Source organism: Pelophylax lessonae, assembly GCF_965119305.1.
Source record: "Pelophylax lessonae genome assembly, chromosome: 2".
In the NCBI taxonomy this organism is placed as follows: domain Eukaryota; kingdom Metazoa; phylum Chordata; class Amphibia; order Anura; family Ranidae; genus Pelophylax; species Pelophylax lessonae.
Genome location: NC_138769.1, coordinates 461973418 through 461996113, shown reverse-complemented (window position 1 = coordinate 461996113; position 22696 = coordinate 461973418). Strand labels below are relative to the sequence as shown.

Below are 22696 nucleotides of genomic sequence, written 5' to 3'. Positions count from 1 at the left end.
AGTCACAAATAATGGGAGCAAACCCTGCCATAAAAAAACACTGCAAACTGTGCAACCAGATCAATCTGTCTAAAAGTGTCACACACACAAATGGGACCTTTAATATAATGGGATCATACAACTGCACCTCCAATAATGTTGTGTACCTCATCCAATGCAAAAGATGTAGCAAAGGATCTTATTTAGGCGAAACAGGACAGTTGCAAGCGAGGATGAATTTGCACAGACATACCATCAAGGAACATAAAGAAGATAGTTTCTGCACACCTGCGGGACATCATTTTTCACAACCGGACCACACTATAGAAGACCTCCAATGTTTTAGTTCTTAAAGGGAATTTCAGAACCATCCAGGAAAGGAAAACTTTTGAATTAAGAATGATACTTCTTTTTGACACAAAAAATAACGGCTTAAACTTAGATATGGGTTTCCTTACTCATTATCCTACAGTTTTACGACCCCCTCCGTGACTATCCCCCCCACCTTCCCCCGTCTTCAACTCTCCCTCTATCTTATCTCACTAATCAAGCTAGTTTTATTACCATGCCAGTTAAACTTATGTTTGTTTGGTTTTTTCCTTTTTTTTTTTTTTTGGCTTAGACATTTTGTGTTTCTTTACCATGCTGCTAACATTTTGTGGATCAGTACTGCTTTAATCTTGAAGAAGGGGACATACCCCGAAAGCTTGTCCTGAAAAATTGTATGTTAGTGCAAATAAAAAAAGTATCACGGACAGTACTCAATTGTCTCTGTCGCAAGTGCACTAATACGGCTACAATTACCTCAAGCTTGAATACTTCAAGAACTCTAATTGCTTACAACTCTCCTTACGTATTTTTTTCTTGATTGCATAAAGAATGCTTGAAGTATTTCTATGAATTACATCATATATGTGAACTGTTTCAAGTGTGCACCGAGACCTTACACTGTGGATTACATGATTATTGGGGTCTGCTTGAGCAAACCTGTTTGCACTAGCCTGTGTCCCCCTCCAAAAATACAAAGGTGAGTGTCACATATTTTTATCGTCAATGTTGATTGGAACTAATACAAGCATGCATTGGAACATAATACAACGCTGGTTGCTTTTTTTTTTGGCCTGCATCACATACTAGCACATTGTGTGAAACTTACCTGAAAACAAAGCCCTCCAGCGATGCAGTGTAGTCGCTGGAGGCAGCATCCATCTTCTCCCGGTCTTCCTTCCAGGTGCGCGGACTCTGGCTGTGTGACAGGCTGGAGCCGCAAAGATGTCACTTCCACGCATGCGGGGCAGCCATCATTCACGGCACAGGTATCTGAAGGAAGGGCTTGGGTGGCCATTCCTTTAGAGCACATGCGCCGATGACGTCATCGGCTGCATGCAATGTAAATATCGCCTAAATGGTACACGTAAGCCTTATTATAGGCCTACCTATAGGTACAAATTATGCCTTAGACTTTACTTCCTCTTTATGGAGGATATGATTACCCTGTATAGTTACATAGTTGGTATGTATAGTTAAATTTAGGTTACTTGCAGTGTTTCCAAAGGCATTTGCCCCTGGAAGAAAAGAGATTTAACCTCCCATATTTTTAAAGTTTCTTTACAGTAAAGCTGGCCATACACTAAAATTCGGCCAGTTCTGCAGGCACCAGAGTTCGATCAGTGTGTTGCTGTCTGTATTTGACAGAAGTCGATCTAATCTTGTCAAAAGGGACCTGTTGGGGAATTTTTCCTAACCAGTTCCCGCCCGACTTAGAGCAATTTGCTGGCTGAGCAGGACATTTGTCGTTCCAGGTGGATGTACCAATCACAGCAAATCATGAGACAATTGTAAACAATGAATGGCTTTGATTCATGCTGTTCACTGTACCAATTGTGGTGGTGTTTGATCACAGTAATCCCATGGTACAGACTGGGCCAATCACAGCTCATCTGTGCCATGTGATTTAGCTGTGGCTAATCAAAACAAAAACTGAAGAGATTTCATTCAGTAAAAAAAGTACCAATGTTTTTATACAATGAGAGATTTCACAGATCTGGGCCTCTTCATTCTATAGAGCAGGGATCCTCAAACTATGGCCCTCCAGCTGTTGCAGAACTACACATCCCATGAGGCATTGTAGAACTCTGACATTCACAGACATGACTAGGCATGATGGGAATTGTAGTTCTTGAACAACTGAAGGGCCATAGTTTGAAAACCCCTGTTATAGAGCATTGTAACCTGGGCCATTAATATATACTGAAGGTCATACTGTGGTGTAACTAACTGCCTTACCTGTTCTGATCTTTTTCTTTATGCTGTTTGTTTTCTTAGTTGGCTTTACAAAGAGGCGTCTGTACAGGAAGTGAAAGTATTGCCAGAAGACGGTGCAGCTGATGTGCTTGTCATAATAACCAGTGCTGCTTATGGAAAATACAAAAAGCTGTTTTGTAAATGAAAACTTGCAATGGTTTTAATAACCCAGAGCTTAAAGTGCACTTAGAATGTTTTCCTGCTGTTTCAAAATATTGTGGACCTAGAATGTGAAGTGCACTTATTGCTAATTGCTATTTCAAAATGTTTTGGACAGAGATGAATGAATATATATATTTAAAGGCTTTAGGTAATACACAAAAAAGTTATGCCTGCAGAAACCTGGGGGGGGGGGGGTGTATATGTAAATAACTGAATGTATTCTTAAAAGAATCTTCAGTGACTTGATACAACTATATTGGCATTGTCCTGTAAAATAATAAAATGTATTTTCCTAATAGTCTTGATGTGGTATATATTCAGTGGCTTCCACTGTTTAAGAATGAAACTGATGTGATCAAATGTTTCCTTGTATATTTTCAACATTAGCGACATATTTGCCACATATTTGCAACAGTACAGAAAAAAATACTGTTACAATATCCATGGCTTTGTGTTCTGTTAAAGCAGAATTTGTGGCGTGGTTAAACGTCTTTCCCCTTTTCTATGCAGGGGTCCTTGACTCCTGTACTGAACAGCACACGCAATCTGAAGCTGGTATGATTTTCTTAAACTGACACAATTTGATTCTTGCAACTATACCTTTCCATTGCTATTTGTGTACAGAACGTGTTTCAAAGCAAACAGCGTCTTTTGACAAAGAAGCGGTTTGCTTTGAAACGCGTTATCCTGAATGGGAGAAACTTCCTGTCCCTCTCCAGCCTCTTCCTATTCTCGAGACCATACTTGACATCACTTCTGGTCTGTGCCTCGGCGCTGACATCACATCCAGTGTCTTGTGTGCAGTGTGGCCATGGAATTGGTTGGTTTCTAGCTGCTGCCACATCACTAACCTTAGATCATTGCCTTCATTTTCTCGCTGGCGTATTAACTGCCTTCTGTCCATCACACTGCCGTATGGATGGATATGTGTATTGACCAATCCCAACCTCCATATTACACCAGGAGATGAACTCCTCATTGTGCTGCTAAGGCTTGGTGGAGCCAGGAACTTTCATGTATGTGTGAGCATGCTTGTCATCAATTTCCTTGATTGCACTGAGGTGGTGTTACTGTTAGGCCTCTTGCACACGATACTCCTGTACATCAAACTTTTCAAGATTTATTTCAGGTATTTTTTGGTATGTGTTTGCACGCATTTTCGCATTTATGCAGGGGTACATTTTCACGCAAACCTATTCTCGCGTTTTTATTCTGTGTAATATGCAAATGAAAATTTGCACGCAGGAGGCGTAAGTTACTGACCAAAAAAACAGTTTTTCTCTTACATCCTCCGACAGTCGCCGCCTCTTCATATTCGTCACATATGGGGTATTAGACTTTGCTCCGAAGGAGTAGCTAGGCAACAGAATATGTTAACATTAAAGCTTTTAACATATCCCACCCTCAAGGGGTGGTCCCCTCAGTCAATACCCTCCTACTTCCTGCAACCATATCTCAGTTTTAATGTCTAGCTTGTCAGGAGTGGCTGGCTTTCTCTGTGCTGGGGCTTTCTGCCCCAGACTCTTTCTTCTTTTTGAAATTTTGTTTGAGTTTTCTCTCTACCTTTACTTAGCTGTTATTTTTGTCAGCGTTAGTTAGTTCTTCTGATGAAGAGGATCATGCGGGCTGGGTCTCGGGCTGATCCCCCTGGTCGCAGGTCGTGGGTCAGTGGCTTCCCAGCCTGCCATCGAGCGTTCAGCCAGGTAACGCTCCTGGCACAGTGAACGACCCATCCCTGTTCGGTGCAGGGATGATTGGTGAGGTGGCTACCTCCACTGGACGCTGTGCGGTTTCTTAACCCCCATTTTGTGCGTCTTGAATGCGACTCTCCCTGCCTCATGTGAAGCGGCTTGTTCGCCTGTGCGGGTCCCCCACGCCATGTGAGGTAAGTGTATTTATGTGGGGACCTGTCTGTCTGGGGGGGGGGTGTCAGTCTGGGACTGTGTAACCTGCCTCTATTCACACTGCTTGTCTCCCTATCTCTCGGCTGCATGCTGTGGGCTGCAAGGGGGGGGGGAGCTGTGTGACACTGTGTTTGTCAGCCTGGTCAGTGTGTGAAGCTGTGTGCTGTGGGGCATGTTTTTTTTGGCATGTTTGGGAAAATACAGCGATAGCTGCGGCGATCTGACATGTATTCTTATACAGGGATGTCATGTGTGCAATACTGCACTGTGGAGCGGCGGTTTCGGCGCCAAACGGCGCCATTTTGCCTACACTCGCTCCGGCCGCATGTTTTACATGCATGGCGGCCATTTTCTTGTAGCCTCCATAGGCTTTCATAGAGCGCCCTGGCAGCATCACTTCCTCTTTCCAGGAACACCGATCGAGGCGGCAGCAGCGGCGAGGGTCTCCTCAGGTTTTATCCTTCTGTTCTTGCTATCCATTGCCTGTGTTCAGTTTGCATATTCCCTGTGGGGGTCTCATTGTGCTTGAGTGTGGTGCGGTGGGCTGCGCTTGCCGCGCTTGCTTAAAGGGGCAGTTAACCCTTTATTGTCCGGCATTACAGGGGCAATGGATTCTCAGGAGGGCAAACTTCCTACCGCCTTGGTGGAAAGCCAGGGGACCGCTGTTTCCCCCCCAGGGGGGGATTTAGCCACTATTGTGGCTGGCCTTGCTGCTCAGGTACAGATGCTGGTGGCTGCTCAATCTACTAAAAGGCCCAGAGTTGCTCTTTCCTCTGATTCTGAGGGTGAAGGTGATGGGGCTGTTATGGCGGGGGCCTCCTTATCGGGGTCCCGCTCCTCCCTAGATCTAGTGGGGTCCGAGGTGGAGGCTGAAGTTGAGGGGGTTGATAATTCTCCCCCTGGCTCGCCTGAAGAGCTTGCAATCATGGATGAGTTGATTGCTTCCATAAAGCAAACGCTGCGTTTGCAGGATGAAGTGTGTCCCCCCGCCGCCTTGGCGGCTTATGGGACGCAGAGAAAACGCAGGACGCCGCAGGTTTTTCCCTGCAATGATGATTTTCAGCGCGCTGTTAAGGAACAATGGCGCAATCTGCGCAAACCTTTTGCTGTACCAAGTAGATTCAAGCTGCGTTATCTTTTCTCGCCTTCCACTGATGAAAGGTGGTATGTGCCTCCCCCAGTGGATCACGCAATTGCGGTTTTAAACAAAGCCACTGCGATTCCTGCAGAGGATTCCCCAGTGTTCCGTGATGCCACGGATAGGAGATTGGAGTCTCTTGCCCGTCATACTTATTCTGTTACGGGTTCTATGCTTAAGGCTCTGTTTGCTTCTCTCATGGCGGCCCAGGCGATCGCAAGTTGGACGCAGATGCTTAGGCGCGTCCTAGTGGCCGATTCGGCCTCGCCGGCGACCCTGGATATGGTGGATCAAATCCACCAAGGTGTCATGTATCTGTGTGATGCGGACCTGGACCTGGTTCCGTTGGCTGCACATGTGCACAGCGTGGCGGTGTTGTCTCGCCGCCTGGTTTGGTTAAAATGTTGGTCGGTGGACCAGTCCTCACGTAAGACCTTAGCCAATCTACCTTATGATGGGTCTCGCCTTTTTGGGGAGTCCTTGGATGTGTTGATCAAGGGGATCACCGGGGGTAAGAGCACTCTCTTGCCCCATTTCCCCAAGGCTAAGGGGGCTTCTGGGAAGAAGCATGCTAATTTTCGGCCCCCTCAGGGGTCCTTTCGTGCCTTTCGGCCGCACTACAAGGGCAAGCCGTTCAAAGGTCAAGGCTCTCAGAAGAAGCCCTGGTCTGGAAAACAGAAGTCCGGTCAATCCGGATCTGCAGCCCATAACAGTTCGGCCTGAAGGGGCGCCCTCACCCAGTTTTGGGGTGGGGGGACGCTTGCTCAGTTTTCTTCAGCCCTGGTTGGCCCGTGTGCGGGACAGATGGGTTCAGGAGATCGTTCGATCTGGTTACAAGATCGAGTTTCTCTCTCGGCCGGAGAGCAGATTTTTTCCCTCAAATCTTCAACTGTCTCCAGAGCGTTTGCGGGACCTGCACCTGGCGGTGCGGGACCTGAGGGCTCAGGGAGTGGTAGTTCCGGTGCCTCATCGGGACAGATTTCGGGGGTTTTATTCCAATCTGTTCACCGTGCCCAGAAAGGAGGGCAAGGTTCGTCCAATTCTGGACTTGAAGGCTCTGAACCGCTCTGTGCGGGTTCGCAAGTTCCGCATGGAATCCCTGCGGTCGGTGGTGGCTGCCCTGGTTCCGGGGGAATTCATGGCCTCCATCGATTTGAAGGATGCGTATCTTCACATCCCCATTTTTGAGGGTCACCAGAGGTTCCTTCGATTTGCCATTGCGGAGGATCACTACCAGTTCGTGGCGTTGCCTTTTGGTCTCGCCTTGGCTCCGCGGGTCTTCACCAAGGTGCTTGCACAGGTTCTGGCATTATTGAGGGCCCAGGGCATTTCTGTCCTGGGGTATCTGGACGACATTCTGGTTCGGTCTGCGACCAGCCAGGGTCTGGAGAAGGACCTGTCTGTCACGATGCAAACTCTGCAGGAGTTTGGTTGGACGATAAATTTTCCAAAGTCGACACTGAGTCCGTCGGTTCGTCTTCCCTACCTGGGAATGATTCTGGACTCGGTGCAGGCGAAGGTCTTCCTGCCGGAAGACAAACTCAGGACTCTCCAGGAGGAAGTCAGGTCCCTCAGGGACGTTCCGCACTCGTCTCTGCGGACGTGCATGAGATGTCTGGGATTGATGGTCTCGGCCTTCGAGGCGATTCCCTTCGCCCAGTTTCACACGCGGGGTCTCCAAGCGGAGATCCTGTCCAGGTGGGACGGGCGACCTCAATCTCTGGATCTTCAAATCTCGTTGAGTCATCGCACCAGAAGAGACCTTCTGTGGTGGCTCCAGTCCCCGATGGTGTCCGGGGGCAAGTCGTTTCGTCCTGTCTCGTGGACGGTGATCACCACGGATGCCAGCCTGTCGGACTGGGGTGGTGTTCTGGGCGTTCTGTCCGCCCAGGGAACTTGGTCGTAGGGGGGAGTCTTCCCTTCCGATCAACATTCTGGAATTGCGTGCGATAAATCTCTGTCTTCATCGCTGGACGGACCGGCTGCAGGGCTGCCCGGTTCGGGTGCAGACGGACAATGCCACGGCGGTGGCCTACATCAACCACCAAGGGGGCACCAGGAGTGCCCGAGCGGCTCGAGAAGTGGCCGACATTCTGTCCTGGGCCGAGACTCATGTCCCGGCGATAACGGCGGTTCACATTCCGGGGGTGGAGAACTGGCAGGCGGACTATCTGAGTCGCCAGACCCTGGATCAGGGGGAATGGTCTCTCCACCCGGCTGTCTTCCAGATGTTGTGCGCGACGTGGGGTCTTCCAGATGTGGACCTGTTCGCGTCTCATCTCAACAACAAGGTGAGAAGGTTCGTGGCAAGGACGCGCCATCCTCGGGCAGACGCGTCGGACGCGTTAGTGGCCCCGTGGCATCAGTACAGGCTGATGTACGCGTTTCCACCGATTCAGTTGCTGTCCAGGTTCCTTCGCAGGTTGCACTCGGAACGCAGCACGGTGATTCTTGTGGCACCGGACTGGCCTCGCCGGTCCTGGTACGCAGACCTCGTGAATCTGGCGGTCGACGCCCCGTGGCGTCTGCCTCTTCGAGACGATCTCCTGTCTCAAGGACCGATATACCATCCTGCTTTACAGTCTCTGGCTTTGACGGCCTGGCTGTTGAGACCGAGGTCCTGAAGGAGAAGGGCCTCTCTCCAGAGGTCGTTCATACCTTGATTAACGCGAGGAAGTCTTCCTCGGGGAAGGTTTATTACCGTACTTGGAAGGCCTATTTTGCCTGGTGTGAGTCCAGGGGGTTTTCACCCCGCACGTACTCGGTTTCCCGAGTGCTGTCCTTCCTTCAAACGGGTGTCGATCAGCGTTTGGCGCTGGCTACGATAAAGGGTCAGGTGTCTGCGCTGGCCGTTCTGTTTCAACGTCCTGTGGCTTCCAACTCCTTGGTTGGCACCTTTGTTCAGGGTGTGCGGCATCTGGTTCCTCCTAGGAGGGATCCTTTGCCCCCTTGGGACTTGAATCTCGTTCTGTCTGTGTTGCAACGTGCTCCTTTTGAACAGATCAGGGAGATCTCGTTGTCTATGTTGTCCAAAAAAGTCGCCTTTTTGGTGGCGATCACTTCGGCTCGCAGAGTGTCGGAGCTGGCAGCTTTGTCCTGCAAGTCTCCGTATCTGGTTGTTCATTTGGACAAGGTGGTCTTGCGACCTAATCCTTCTTTTCTTCCGAAACGGGTTTCGGAATTCCATCTTAATGAGGATATTGTCTTGCCTTCGCTGTGCGCGAAGCCTAAACATCCAAAGGAGGTGAGATTACATTCTCTGGATGTTGTTCGGGCGATAAGGGTTTACCTTAAATCGACTGAGTCCTTTCGAAAGATGGACTCCTTGTTTGTTCTTCCAGAGGGTCCTCGGAAGGGCATGGCGGCTTCGGCCTCTACCATCGCCAAATGGATCAGGCAGACCATTGAACAGGCCTATGCCTTGCAGGGGAAGGTTCCCCCTGTGCCTGTGAAGGCGCACTCTACTAGATCTCTGAGTACGTCTTGGGCCTGTCGTCATGGGGCTTCGGTAGCCCAGGTGAGTAAGGCGGCGACTTGGTTGACCGTACACACGTTCACAAAATTCTACAAAGTAGATGTTCAGGCATCGGCGGATGCTTCCTTTGGCCGCAAGGTTCTTAGTGCGGCAATTCCTTAGGGTCCCTTATGGGGACCTCTGGCTGTTGGGATAAGTTTTTTATCCCCTGGTTATTTGTCTTTTCCTGGGTTGTTGCTCCTGTTGAGCACTTGTTTTTTTCTGTTGCCCAGCTGGTTTCCTTCCTTTGGTAAGGTTCCTTTCTTTGATGCGGAGACTGCGTTGCCTTTTCGGCGCGGATGCGTTTCCCACCCCTCATGTTTGCACTGCTTTGGGACGTCCCCATATGTGACGAATATGAAGAGGCGGCGACTGTCGGAGGACGTAAGAGAAAATGGAATTTTTGTAAAATCTTACCTGTAAAATTCCTTTCTCTGAGTCCTCCGACAGTCGCCGCCCCCGCCCCTCTTTTGGGGTTTGGTTGTATACTCTACTGCTATTCCACTAAAACTGAGATATGGTTGCAGGAAGTAGGAGGGTATTGACTGAGGGGACCACCCCTTGAGGGTGGGATATGTTAAAAGCTTTAATGTTAACATATTCTGTTGCCTAGCTACTCCTTCGGAGCAAAGTCTAATACCCCATATGTGACGAATATGAAGAGGCGGCGACTGTCGGAGGACTCAGAGAAAGGAATTTTACAGGTAAGATTTTACAAAAATTCCGTTTTTTTCTTGCCAAACCTTAACTGAACAAGCAGAGGTTAGAAGGTGATTGGCTACCGCATACACAGCTGCCCTAGATTCTGAGTGCTTCCGTTTTTAGTAAATCTACCCCAGTGTGTCAAAGCCCATAGATATGTTTTTTTTTTTTTGGTCGAACGTGCGGGTCGAACTAAAAAAAAAAAAGATAACTGTGCACATAAAGGGTATAGGGTATGGATATGGGGGAATCCTTCCTCTGAGCCTTTGTATTCTGACTGCAGGTAGAGTTACCTGCTGTCAGCAGACATTAATCAGCGCTGCAGGCTATAGCCTGCAGTGCTGATCAAGGAGGCAAAGTCTGTTGGGGTGGTTGTACATTAGTAGATCCACTTCTGTACGACTTAGAACCTCTGTCTGGCCTTTTACTGCTGTTTACAGTGCATCCGGAAAGTATTCACAGCGCTTCACATTTTCCACGTTACAGCCTTTTTCTAAAATGGATTAAATTCATTATTTTCCTCCAAAATTCTACAAACAATACCCCATAATGACAATGTGAAAGGAGTTTGTTTGAAATCTTTACAAAATGAAAAAAAAAAATCCAGTGTGCAAGTATTCAAAGCCTTTGCTCAATACGTTGTTGAAGCACCTTTGGCACAAATTAGCCTCAAGTCTTTTTGAGTAGGATGCTACAAGCTTGGCACACCTATTTTTGGGCAGTTTCTCCCATTCTTTTTTCCAGAACCACTCAAGCCCCATCAGGTTGGATGGGGAGAGTCCATGCACAGCCATTTTCAGATCTCTCCACAGATGCTCAATAAGGTTCAAGTTTGGTCTCTGGCTGGGCCACTCTAGGACATTCACAGTTGTCCCTTAGCCACTCCTTTGTTATCTTGACTGTGTGCTTAGGGTTGTTGTCCTGTTGGAAGATGAACCTTGCCCCCAGTCTGAGGTCCAGAGCGCTCTGGATCAGGTTTTCATCAAGGATGTCTCTGTCAATGCTGCTAGTACCCTTTTTCTATATGGGACAGTTGTGATGAGGGCTCTGACAAATGATCATTGTTCTGCCAACCAAATAATGCCATGCCTAGTGCTCTGCACTTGTGAACATTTTAAAATAATCTCAAAACTTGGGGAAAAAAAAGTGCGTACATGTGACACTTTCACAGATTTAATTTCCCTTCCCTACCATGTATTTGGCTTACATTGTGATAAGGAAAGCTAGCTGCATAGAGATCTATTGCTGTCTACCTTGGAACCCCTTTACAAATCAGACCTCTCTTTTCTTGATCTTCTGACATGATGTATGCGATCACACATAACAGACCAAAAGTTTTCAAGGTCAAAGTGTTATTACACAGATGTATAAACCTTATTGTGCAGCATACCTCAGCACTTAACATTGTTTTTGAACCCTTTGCATTCCATCTTTCAAATCTTTTTTTTGAGTCCAGTTTCCATGTAGCTCCACCCCCTTACAGGGATCCATGGAGCTATCTTTAATGTTCATGCTCCTGGCTGACATCTATGCATGTCTTTAGAAAGACAGACTGTCAAGAAACTACTCTGCTGCTCCTACCTTCTTTCAAATCCCTGCATTTGCACCATTCCTTCTGAACCGTGCATTAACATACTCAACATACTTTGAGTGCACACTCCCCCACCTAAAAGTTTGGGGAAGCTGTGGTCAAGGACCTGCAGAAATGTTAGGGCCTCTTCACACGAACACGGTTGGATGCATTTTGGACTGCACTCCAACTGCATGGACAGACCAAAATCAGGGTAATCCTATGGGCAAAGTTCACATCATTGCAGTGCAGTTCAGCACATTTTAAAAAAGGAGAGCATGCTGCATTTTTCTGCACTGCAAATGTGTTACAAATGCTCTGTGCCCCTTAAAAAAAAAATATATATATATGTGTGTGTGCTAAATATTACAACCTGTCCCTCCTTCCTATGTCCTGTCCGTCCCCATTAACTTCCTGGCTCTGTGTGAGTGGAGAGCAGAGTAAAGCCAAAATGACATACAGGTCACCAATAGATGCAGAGGACTTCATGATCCAGGAGTACCCTGTGCTTTATGACCCTCAGACATCAGCAATATAAGGACGACAGAAGAAAACTGAGGATCAGGAGAGAATTACAGCAAGAATTTACTTGATTATGAAGAAAGGGACATACACAGATCACTGGTAGGTGGTTTACCTGGATAGCTGTATCTGTCATGAAGTGTTCCAAAACAGTGCAGTGACCACATGGACCCCCTCATCCTGTACTAATGATGAATAATATATATTTTTTAACATTGGGGTGAGGGTGCCTGCAGAAATTAGGCTCAGAATGTAAGCCAATTCAAAGACTCTTGAGAATATCCAAAATACAACCTTTGGTCTCTTTCCATCAGTAGTGGATGAACCCAGCAATGACGCTTCCTACAGTAGTACGTAGTCTCAAAATGGCATTGGCCAGCACCAGAATTATGCCAACAAGAGCAGACGTTCTTACATCTCTCCACACACTCCGAAGAAGGAAGTGGCCTCAAAGGAAATACTTGAAAGCCAAGCCCAAAAATGTATAGAAATATGCACTGCAACTACATTAAAAGTGCAGATCGCAAGCGTGCGTCAAATGCATGTAAACACACAGTCAAAAACGCACAGTTATGTGCAGTTTCTGGTGTGAATGGGCCATAAGGCAACGCAAGATTTATGACAGTCAGTTAGCAAAATTTTTACAGGGGGTAAATGTTAGGCACCTTAGAAATGAAAAAAATTGAGCATTTAAAACTCAGCTTAGCCGTTATTTTTCTAAGGAAATCATTCCCTATTGTAAATTAAGTTTTGCTTTGACTGCTAATACTGTATAGTAACACATGACTCAAAATGTTAAAAAAAGATGTTAATTTCATATTATGTGGCTGCATAGGTACAGTTCAGAAACATGTTTAACATTTATCCCTCAGCACCAGAATTAATTATCCATTTTGTATGACAATCTACAGTGGATATGAAAAGTCTACACACCCCTGTTAAAGATAAATCCTTTCAGAGCTTTTTTCCCACCTTTAATGTGACCAATAAGCTGTACAACTCAATTGAAAAACAAACTGAAAACTTTGAGGGGGGGTGGGTAAAATTAAAAAAATATGGTTGCATAAGTGTGTACACCCACATATAACTGGGGATGTAGCTGTGTTCAGAATTAAGCAATCACATTCCAAACTCATGTTAAATAGGAGTCAATACACACCTGTCATCATTTAAAGTGCCTCTGATTAACCCCAAATAAAGTTCAGCTGTTCATGTAGGTCTTTCCTGACATTTTCTTAAGCCCCGTACACACGATCAGATTATCGAAAGATCTGTCGTCCGTTTTTTGTGGCATGCTAGTCTGATGTGGAAAGTGAAGAGGTTTTTTTCATACGAATTTTCCCGTAGGACAAAAACGGAATTTTTGTAAAATCTTACCTGTAAAATTCCTTTCTCTGAGTCCTCCGACAGTCGCCGCCATCTTCATATTCGTCACAATGGGGTATTAGACTTTGCTCCGTAGGAGTAGCTAGGCAACAGAATATGTCAATATTAAAGCTTTTAACATATCCCCACCCCAGGGGGTGGTCCCCTCAGTCTATACCCTCCTGCTTCCTGTTTCCTGTTTCCTGCTTCAGTTTCAGTGGAATAGCAGTAGAGTACCTAAACCCCAAAAGAGGGGCGGGGGCGGCGACTGTCGGAGGACTCAGAGAAAGGAATTTTACAGGTAAGATTTTACAAAAATTCCGTTTTCTCTTACGTCCTCCGACAGTCGCCGCCATCTTCATATTCGTCACAATGGGGACGTCCCAAAGCAGTGCAAACATGAGGGGTGGGAAACGCAGCCGCGCCTAAAGGCAACGCAGTCTCCACATCAAGAAAGTAACCTTACCAAAGGAAGGAAACCAGCTGGGCAACACGAGAAAAAATTTGCTCAACGGGAGCAATAACCCAGGAAAAAAACAAATAACCCAGGGATACAAAGAAATCCCAAACAGCCCAAAGGACCAAAACCAGGGACCCTAAGGGACCGCCGCACTAAGAACCTTGCGGCCAAAGGAAGCATCTGCCGATGCTTGAACATCCACTCTGTGGAACAGAGTGAAGGTGTGCACGGTCGACCAAGTCGCCGCCCTACACACCTGGGCCACAGAAGCCCCATGACGACAGGCCCAAGACGTACTCAGAGATCTGGTAGAGTGCGCCCTCACAGGCATAAGGGAAACTCTTCCCCGCAAAGCATAGGCCTGTTCAACGGCCTGTCTGAACCAATTGGCGACGGCAGAAGCTGACGCCGCCACGCCCTTCCGAGGACCCCCGGAAGGACAAACAAAGAATCCGACTTGTGAAAAGATTCAGACGATTTTAGGTAAACCCTAATCGCCCTGAACAGCATCCAAGGAGTGCAACACCACCTCCTCCGAATGTTTAGACTTCGCGCAAGGTGAAGGCAAGACAATGTCCTCATTGAGGTGAAATTCCGAAACCCTCTTCGGAAAAAAAGAAGGGTTAGGTCGCAAGACCACCTTAACCAAGTGATTGACCAGATACGGACAATGGCAGGACAGGCTGCCAGCTCCGACACTCTGCGAGCCGAATTGATCGCCACCAAAAAAGGTGACCTTCTAGGACAACATAGACAACGAGATCTACCCGATCCGTTCAAAAAAGAACCATGTTGTAACACGGACAGAACAAGATTCCAGTCCCAAGGAGGCAGAGGCACCCTCCTAGGAGGGACCAAATGCCCCCGAACAAAAGTGCCAATCAAGGAGATAGATGCCATAGGACGTTGAAAAGAGAACGGCCATCGCAGACACCTGACCCTTGATCATAGCCAGCGCCAAATGCTGTCAACACCCTTTCGAAGGAAGGACAACATCCCAGACACCGACCACGGGCGAGGTGAAGACCCCCTGAACTCACACCAGGCAAAATAGGCCTCCGAAATACGGTAAAAGACCTACCCCGAGGAAAAAATTCCTCGCGCCGATCAAAGTGTGAATGACCTCAGGGGAGAGACCCCTATCCCTCAGGGCCTCGGTTTCAACAGCCAGGCCGGCAAAGCCAGCGACTGCAAGGCAGGATGAAATATCAGCCCTTGAGACCGGAGATCTTCCCGAAGAGGCAGACGCCACGGGGCGTCGACCGCCAAATGCACAAGGTCTGCGTACCAGGACCGGCGAGGCCAGTCCGGTGTCACAAGAATCACTGTGTTTTGGTTCCGAGACCAACCTGCGAAGGAACCTGGGCAGCAATTGAAACGGTGAAAACGCATACATCAGTCGGTACTGATGCCACAGGGCTACCAACACGGATGACGCGTCTGCCCGAGGATCGCGTGGCCTTGCCACGAACCTGTACACCTTGCTGTACAGACGAGACGCGAACAGGTCCACCTCCGGAAGACCCCACGTCGCGCACAACATCTGGAGAACACCCGGATGGAGGGGCCATTCCCCCTGGTCCAGGGACTGGCGGCATCAGATAATCCGCCCGCCAGTTCTCCAACCCCTGGAATGTGAACCGCCGACATCGCCGGGACATGCGTGTCGGCCACTTCCCGAGCCACCCGGGCCCTCTTGGTGTCCCCTTGGCAAATGACGTAAGCCACCGCCGTGGCAATGTCCGTCTGCACCCGAACCGGACAGCCCTGCAGCCTGTCCAGCCAACGTTGAAGGCAGAGAATCATCGCACGCAATTCCAGAATGCTGACCGGAAGGGAGGATTCCCCCTCCGACCAAGTTCCCTGGGCGGACAGAACGCCCAGAACACCACCCCAGCCCGACAGGCTGGCATCCGTGGTGACCACCGTCCATGAGAGGACGAAAAGACTTGCCCCCTGACACCGGCGGGGACAGGAGCCACCACAGAAGAACCCTTCTGGTGCGATGGCCCAACGAAATCCGGATCCAGAGATCGCGGTCGCCCGTCCCACCTGGACAGGATTTCCGCTTGGAGACCCCGCGTGTGAAACTGGGCGAAGGGAATCGCCTCGAAAGCCGAGACCATCAATCCCAGACATCTCATGCACGTCCGAGTGGACGAGGACGGAGCGTCCCTGAGGGACCTGACTTCCTTCCTGAAGAGTCCTGAGTTTGTCGTCCGGTAGGAAGACCTTCGCCTGGACAGAGTCCAGAACCATTCCCAGGTAAGGGAGACGAACTGATGGGCACAGTGCTGACTTTGGAAAAGTTATCGTCCAACCAAACTCCTGCAGAGACTGCATCGTAACGGACAGAGCCTTCTCCAGACCCTGGCTGGTCGCAGACCGAACCAGAATATCGTCCAGATACCCTAGGACAGAGACGCCCTGGGCTCTCAACAAAGCCAAAACCGGTGCCCGCACCTTGGTGAACACCCGTGGAGCCGAGGCAAGACCAAAGGGCAACGCCACAAATTGGCAGTGATCCTCCGCTATGGCGAATCGAAGGTACCTCTGGTGACCCTCGAAATTCGGGATGTGAAGATACGCATCCTTCAAGTCGATGGAAGCCATGAACTCCCCCGGAACCAGGGCAGCCACCACCGACCGCAGAGATTCCATGCGGAACTTGCGCACCCGCACAAAGTGGTTCAGCGCCTGTAAGTCCAGAATCGGACGTACCTTGCCCTCCTTCCCGGGCACGGTGAACAGATTGGAATAGAACCCCCGAAACCTGTCCCGATGAGGCACCGGGACCACCACTCCCTGAGCCCTCAGGTCCTGCACCGCTAGATGCAGATCCCGCAAACGCTCCGGGGACAGTAGAAGATTTGAGGGAAAAAATCTGCGCTCCGGCCTATAGAGAAACTCGATCTCGTAGCCAGATCGAACGATTTCCTGAACCCACCTGTCCCGAACCCGGGACAGCCATGGCTGAAGGAAACCGAGCAAGCGTCCCCCCACCCCAGAGTCGGGTGAGGGCGCCCCTTCAGGTCGCACTGTTGTGGGCCGCTGAACCGGACTGGCCGGACTTTTGCTTACCAGTCCACGGCTTCTTACCAGGAGCCGTCTTAGCCTTGTGGGATTAGGGTAAGAGCGTGCTCTAACCACCCGTGATCCCCCTAATTAACGTATCTAGGGACTCACCAAAAAAGGCGAGAACCATCATAGGGCAGATTAGCCAAGGTCTTACGCGAAGATTGGTCCACCGACCAACACTTCAACCAAACCAAAACGGCGAGACAATACCGCCACACCATGTACACGTGCAGCCAACGGAACCATATCCAGGTCCGCATCACACAAATACATGACACCCTGGTGGATTTGATCCACCATATCCAAAGTCGCCTGGAGGGCAGAATCAGCCACCAGGACGCGATTAAGCACCTGCGTCCAGCTCGCGACAGCCTGGGCCGCCATAAGTGAAGCTGGATGGACTGGATGGACTTTTGTCTTTATTCAACCTCACCAACTATGTAACTATGTATGTAAATAAAGCTTTCAGCATAGAACCCATAATAGAATAGGCATGATGGGCAAGGGACTCCGTCCGTTTGTCCGTGGCATCCCGGAACACCGGGATATCCTCAGCAGGAATCGCAGTGGTCTTATTCAGAACCGCTATCGCGTGATTGAAGCAACCAATTCATCCATGAATGCAAGCTCTTCAGACGAGCCAGGGGGAGAAATATCAACCCCCTCCACCTCAGCCTCCATTTCTGACCCTACAAGGTCCAGGGAGGAACGGGACCCCGACAAGGAGACCCCAGCAACAGCAGCCCCATCACCAACACCCTCTGAATCAGAGGAAATTGAAAACTCTGGGCCGTTTTGAGGATTGAGCAGCCATCAGCAATTGCACCTGAGTCGCAAGGCTAGCCACAATCGCAGCCAAATCCCCCCCCCCCCCGAGGGGAAAACCGCAGTCCCCTGGCTTCCCACCAATGTGACAGGAAATTTGCTTTCCTGAGAATCCATGCCCCAAAATGAGTAAAATAAAATGGGTGACCGCCCCTTTAAATAAGGCGCTGCGAACGTAGCCCACCGCCACACAAGCACACCCACACCAGGGACCCCCACAGGGAGAAGTTATACTCAGGCAAGGATACAGAGAATACAGGGAAAAAACCTGGAGAGACCGCTGCTGCTGCTGGCCAGATCGGTGCTCCTGTAGAAAAGGAATTGCTGATATTCAGGGCGCTCCATTAAAGCCTATGGGAGGCTACAAGAAAATGGCCGCCATGCATGTGTACCATGCGGCCGGAGCGAGTACAGCCAAAATGGCACCGTTTGGCGCCGAAACCGCCGCTCCTCCACCTCATGAAGGTGGAATAAAAATACACCACATAGTTATAAAGAACATGGTGGACCGCCGCAGCGGCGCTGTAATGTGCCCCAAACATGATAGCATCAAGTTCCACAGCACACAGCCGTTCACACACTCAGACTGACACAGAAGTGCAGCACAGCCCCCCCTCCTTGCAGCCCACAGCATGCAGTGTGAGAGATAGGGAAACATCAATAGTGTGAACACAGGGCAAGGTAACACAGTCCCAGACTGACACCCCCCAGACAGACAGGTCCCCACATGAATACACTTACCTCTTACATGGCGTGGGGGACCCGCACAGGCGAACAAGCCGCTGTACCTGAGACAGGGAGAGTCGCATCCAGGACGCAGCAGAAGGTGGGTTGAGAAACCGCACAGCGTCCAGTGAGGTAGCCACCTCACCCTAGCATCCCTGCACGGAACAGGGATGGGTCGTTCAGAAAACTCAGGAGCGTTACCTGACTGAACGCTCGATGGCGGGCTGAGAAGCCACTGACCCACAACCTGCGACCAGGGGAGTCAGCCCGAGACGCAGCCCGCAGTATCCTCTTCATCAGAAGATCTAACTAATGCTGGTAAAAATAACAGCTAAATAAAGAAAGAGAAAAAACTCAAATAAAATCAAAAAAGAGAGAAGGCTGAGACAAAATGCCCCAGCATAGAGACATCCAGCTACTCCTGACAAGCTAGACATTGAAACTGAAGCAGGAAGCAGGAGGGTATAGACTGAGGGGACCACCCCCTGGGGTGGGGATATGTTAAAAGCTTTAATATTGACATATTCTGTTGCCTAGCTACTCCTACGGAGCAAAGTCTAATACCCCATTGTGACGAATATGAAGATGGCGGCAACTGTCGGAGGACGTAAGAGAAATTCTACTTCAGAAGTGATGTCATGTGTTGGATTGCTTAGTATGTGTTCTTTCATCTCTGAGCATGCCTAGTCTTGCTCTTAAGATTTTTTTCCGTCGAAATCTGTACTAATGAGATGAAAATCGGATGTTATATTACGGACAACAAAGATTCAATAGCCTGCACATCAGGATTTGTCAGCCGAAAAGTTGGAGTCGGCTGTCGAAAGCACCATACTAACAATTCTGAAAATCGGCAGATAGGTCGTCGGACGAAATTTCCCTTCAGATTTTCTTATCGTGTGTACGGGCCTTTAGTCTCATCCTACAGCAAAAGCCATGGTCCGCAGAGTGCTTCCAAAGCATCAGAGGGATCTCATTGTTAAAAGGTATCAGTCAGTAAAAGGGTACAAAATAATTTCCAAGGCATTAGATATACCATGGAACACAGTGAAGACAGTGATCATCAAGTGGGGAAAATATGGCACAACTGTGACATTACCTGGAACTGGACGTCCCTCCAATATTGATGAAAAAACGAGAAGAAAACTGGCCAGGAGGCTGCCAAGAGGCCTACAGCAACATCAAAGGAGCTGCAGTAATATCTGGCTAGTACTTGGCTGTGTGGTACATGTGACAACAATCTCCTGTATTCTTCATATGTCTGGACTATGGGGTAGTGTGGCAAGACAGAAGCCTTTTCATACAAAGAAAAACATCCAAACCCAGCTAAATTTTGCAAAAACACATCTGAAGTCTCCCAAAAGCATGTGGGAAAATGTTTTCTGGTCTGATGAAGCCAAGGTTGAACTTTTTGACCATAATTCCAAAAAATGTTTGGTGCAAAAACAACACTGCACATCACCAAAAGAACACCATGCCCACAATGGTGGCAGCATTATGCTTTGGGGCTGTTTTTCTTAATCTAGAACAAGGGCCTTAGTCAAGGTAGAGGGAATTATGAACAGTTCCAAATACCAGTCAATATTGGCACAAAACCTTCAGGCTTCTGCTAGAAAGCTGAACATGAAGAGGAACTTCATCTTTCAGCATGACAATGACCCAAAGCATACATCCAAATCAACAAAAGAATGGCTTCACCAGAAGAAGATTAAAGTTTTGGAATAGCCCAACCAGAGCCTAGACCTGAATCCAATTGAAAATCTGTGGAGTGATCTGAAGAGGGCTGGCTGTGCACAGGAGATGCCCCTGCAATCTGACAGATTTGGAGTGTTTTTGCAAACAGTGCAAAGTCCAGATGTGCCATGCAGATAGACTCATACCCATAAAGACTGAGTGCTGTAATCAAATCAAAAGGTGCTTCAACAAAGAATTAGTTTAACTACTTAACCACTTCAATACTGGGCACTTTCACCCCCTTCCTGCTCAGGCCAATTTTCAGCTTTCAGCGCAGTCACGCTTTGAATGACAATTGCGCGGTCATGGTACACTGTACCCATTAATTTTTTATAATTTTTCTTCACACAAATAGAGCTTTCTTTTGGTGGAATTTAATCACCGCTGGGTTTTTTTATTTTTTACTAAAAAAAGAAAAAAGACAGAAAACTGAAAAAAAAATGTTTTTCTTATTTTCTGTCAGTAAATTTTGAAAATAAGTAATTTTTCTCCTTCACTGCTGAGGCTGTACTGATGAGGTGGCACTTATGGTCACTGATGAGGTGGCACTTATGGGCACTGATATGCCACACTGATGGGCACTGATAGGCAGCACTGATGAGCACTGACGGGCGGCACTGATGTGCACTGACGGGCGGCACAGATGAGCAGGCACTGATGGGCATTGGTTGGGGTGAATTATGGGCACTTTTTTTACTCTACTGTAATCAGGGCACTGGTGATCAGTGCCCTGATTACCTGTCCTAGACTCCCCTTTTAGGAGGAGCCGCTGATCGGCTCTTCTCGCCCACAATCTGACAGTGTGAGGCGAGGAGAGCCGATAAACGGTACCTCCTCATTTACATGTGACCCGCTGTGATTGGACACAGACAATCATATGGGTAAAGAGCCACGTCATTGGCTCTTTAGCAAGATTGGGGTCGCACCGTGTCCTAGGAACATTAGGCCCACAATCGCCGCACATCGCGGCCACGATCGCCGCACTGTGCGCCCATTCTGGGGCGCCGTCATATGACGCTATCCCAGAACGAGAGGCGCACCGCTCCACTGTTATTTGACCGTGGACGGGTGGCAAGTGGTTAAGAACCAGAAGGTTTTACCCCCCCTTAATGACCAGGCCATTTTTTTGCAATATGGCACTGCGTTACTTTAACTGACAATTGCACAGTTGTGCGATGCTGTACCCAAATAAAATTGATGCCTTTTTTACCCCCACAAATAGAGCTTTCTTTTTGTGGTATTTGATCACCTCTGCTTTTTTACTTTTTGCTATAAAACATATCCAAAAAAAAATTTACAAATCTAATTTTTTTTCATCAATTTAGGCCAATATGTAATCTGCCACATATTTTCAGTAAATAAAATCTCAATAGGTGTATATTGATTGGTTTGCACTATGGGAACTATGGGATAGATTTATGTCATTTTCTTTTTTTTTTTTACTTGTAGTGGTGGCTTTCAGCGATTATAAGCGGGACTGTGACAATACAGTGGAAAGATCGGACACCTAACTGACACTTTTGAGGGGACCAGTGACATTACTACAGTGAGCAGTGCTAAAAATATGCATTGTTACTGTAATAATAAAAACTGGCAGGAAAGGGGTTAAACACCAGGGGCGAGCAAAGGGTTAAGTGTGCTCCTAAGGAGTGCTTTCTGTGTGGGGGATGTACTCAATAGATGAACACAGAGACCTGTGTTCCTAAATAGTAGGAACACAGGACCCCTGTGTTCATCTGTGACAGAAAGGCGTTCTGCCTTGTATACATAGGCAGACCGCCATTCTGTCTCCATGGAGAGCGATCGCGAGCTGCCGGGGACATTGCGTCCCCCAGACCCGCTGATTGGCTTCACCTTTGGCCAATCGGCGCGTGTGTGCCTCCAGCGAAGCACACGCGCCCCCACTAATTATTACACAAAGCGATGTACAGGGACGTCGTTTTGCGTAATAGAGCCGACCCTTCCGCAGTAAAACTATGGCTGACTCGGCATCAAGTGGTTAAGGGTGTGCACACTTATGCAACCATTTTATTTTAGTTTTTAATTTTTACTTCCCTCCACCTAAATAATTTCAGTTTGTTGTTCAACTGAGTTATACAGTTTATAGGTCACATTAAAAGGTGGAAAAAGTTCTGAAATGATTTATCTTTGTCTCATTTTTTTTACATCACAGAAACCTGACATTTTAACAGGGGTGTGTAGACTTTTTTTATCCACTGTATTTAAAATTGCAAGCACAATGGTCCAACTAGGACATTTCAACCATAGATAGTAGGAATGCAGATGAGTCATCCTAGCACCTCATTAGAGGCTTGGTACAAAGGAAGTAGGAAGAAATGAGTAGTTACGAAAACATGTTGAAGAAATATAAAACTTAAAACAAACTAAAAACAGTTCTTGGTCTGTGAGCAGCAAAATTGTAACTTGAACTGATTTTGTATTGTCAGTTTTTATGCAATAACAGCTTCTGATTGAGATCAATAACATCAGAAACAAACTGGCCAGATCCTATAAGGTCCTCTGCGATAATATTGGTTGCGTCTTTGCTAATTCCAGGATGTTGCTTCTGCACCCAAGTGTTCAGGAACTGGAGTTTAGGCAAAGTTAATTTCTTCATGGATCCCAAAGGATGTTTTAAGACATACGAGGTGTTTTCTGTCAAATTAAGACCAGCAACAAAAAATCCATCTGAAACGTAATTTAAAATTGTTAAAAT

General features: G+C 47.9%; 2 protein-coding genes across 2 annotated transcripts in view; one reads left to right on the top strand and one right to left on the bottom strand.

Annotated features, from left to right (window-relative positions):
- The window catches only part of LOC309546417 (putative GTP-binding protein 6), a 51157-nt gene extending 48601 nt beyond the window's left edge, over positions 1–2556 (top strand). Inside the window, exon 10 of the mRNA XM_082246080.1 lies at positions 2305–2556. Within this exon, the coding sequence (XP_082102206.1) occupies positions 2305–2428 (124 nt within the window). The 3' untranslated portion in view covers positions 2429–2556. The remainder of the gene's footprint in view (positions 1–2304) is intronic.
- A 19649-nt stretch (positions 2557–22205) lies between these two features.
- PLCXD1 (phosphatidylinositol specific phospholipase C X domain containing 1) overlaps positions 22206–22696 on the bottom strand; it is a 39844-nt gene continuing 39353 nt past the window's right edge. Inside the window, exon 6 of the mRNA XM_082246301.1 lies at positions 22206–22668. Coding sequence (XP_082102427.1) covers positions 22424–22668 — 245 coding nt within the window. The 3' untranslated portion in view covers positions 22206–22423. The remainder of the gene's footprint in view (positions 22669–22696) is intronic.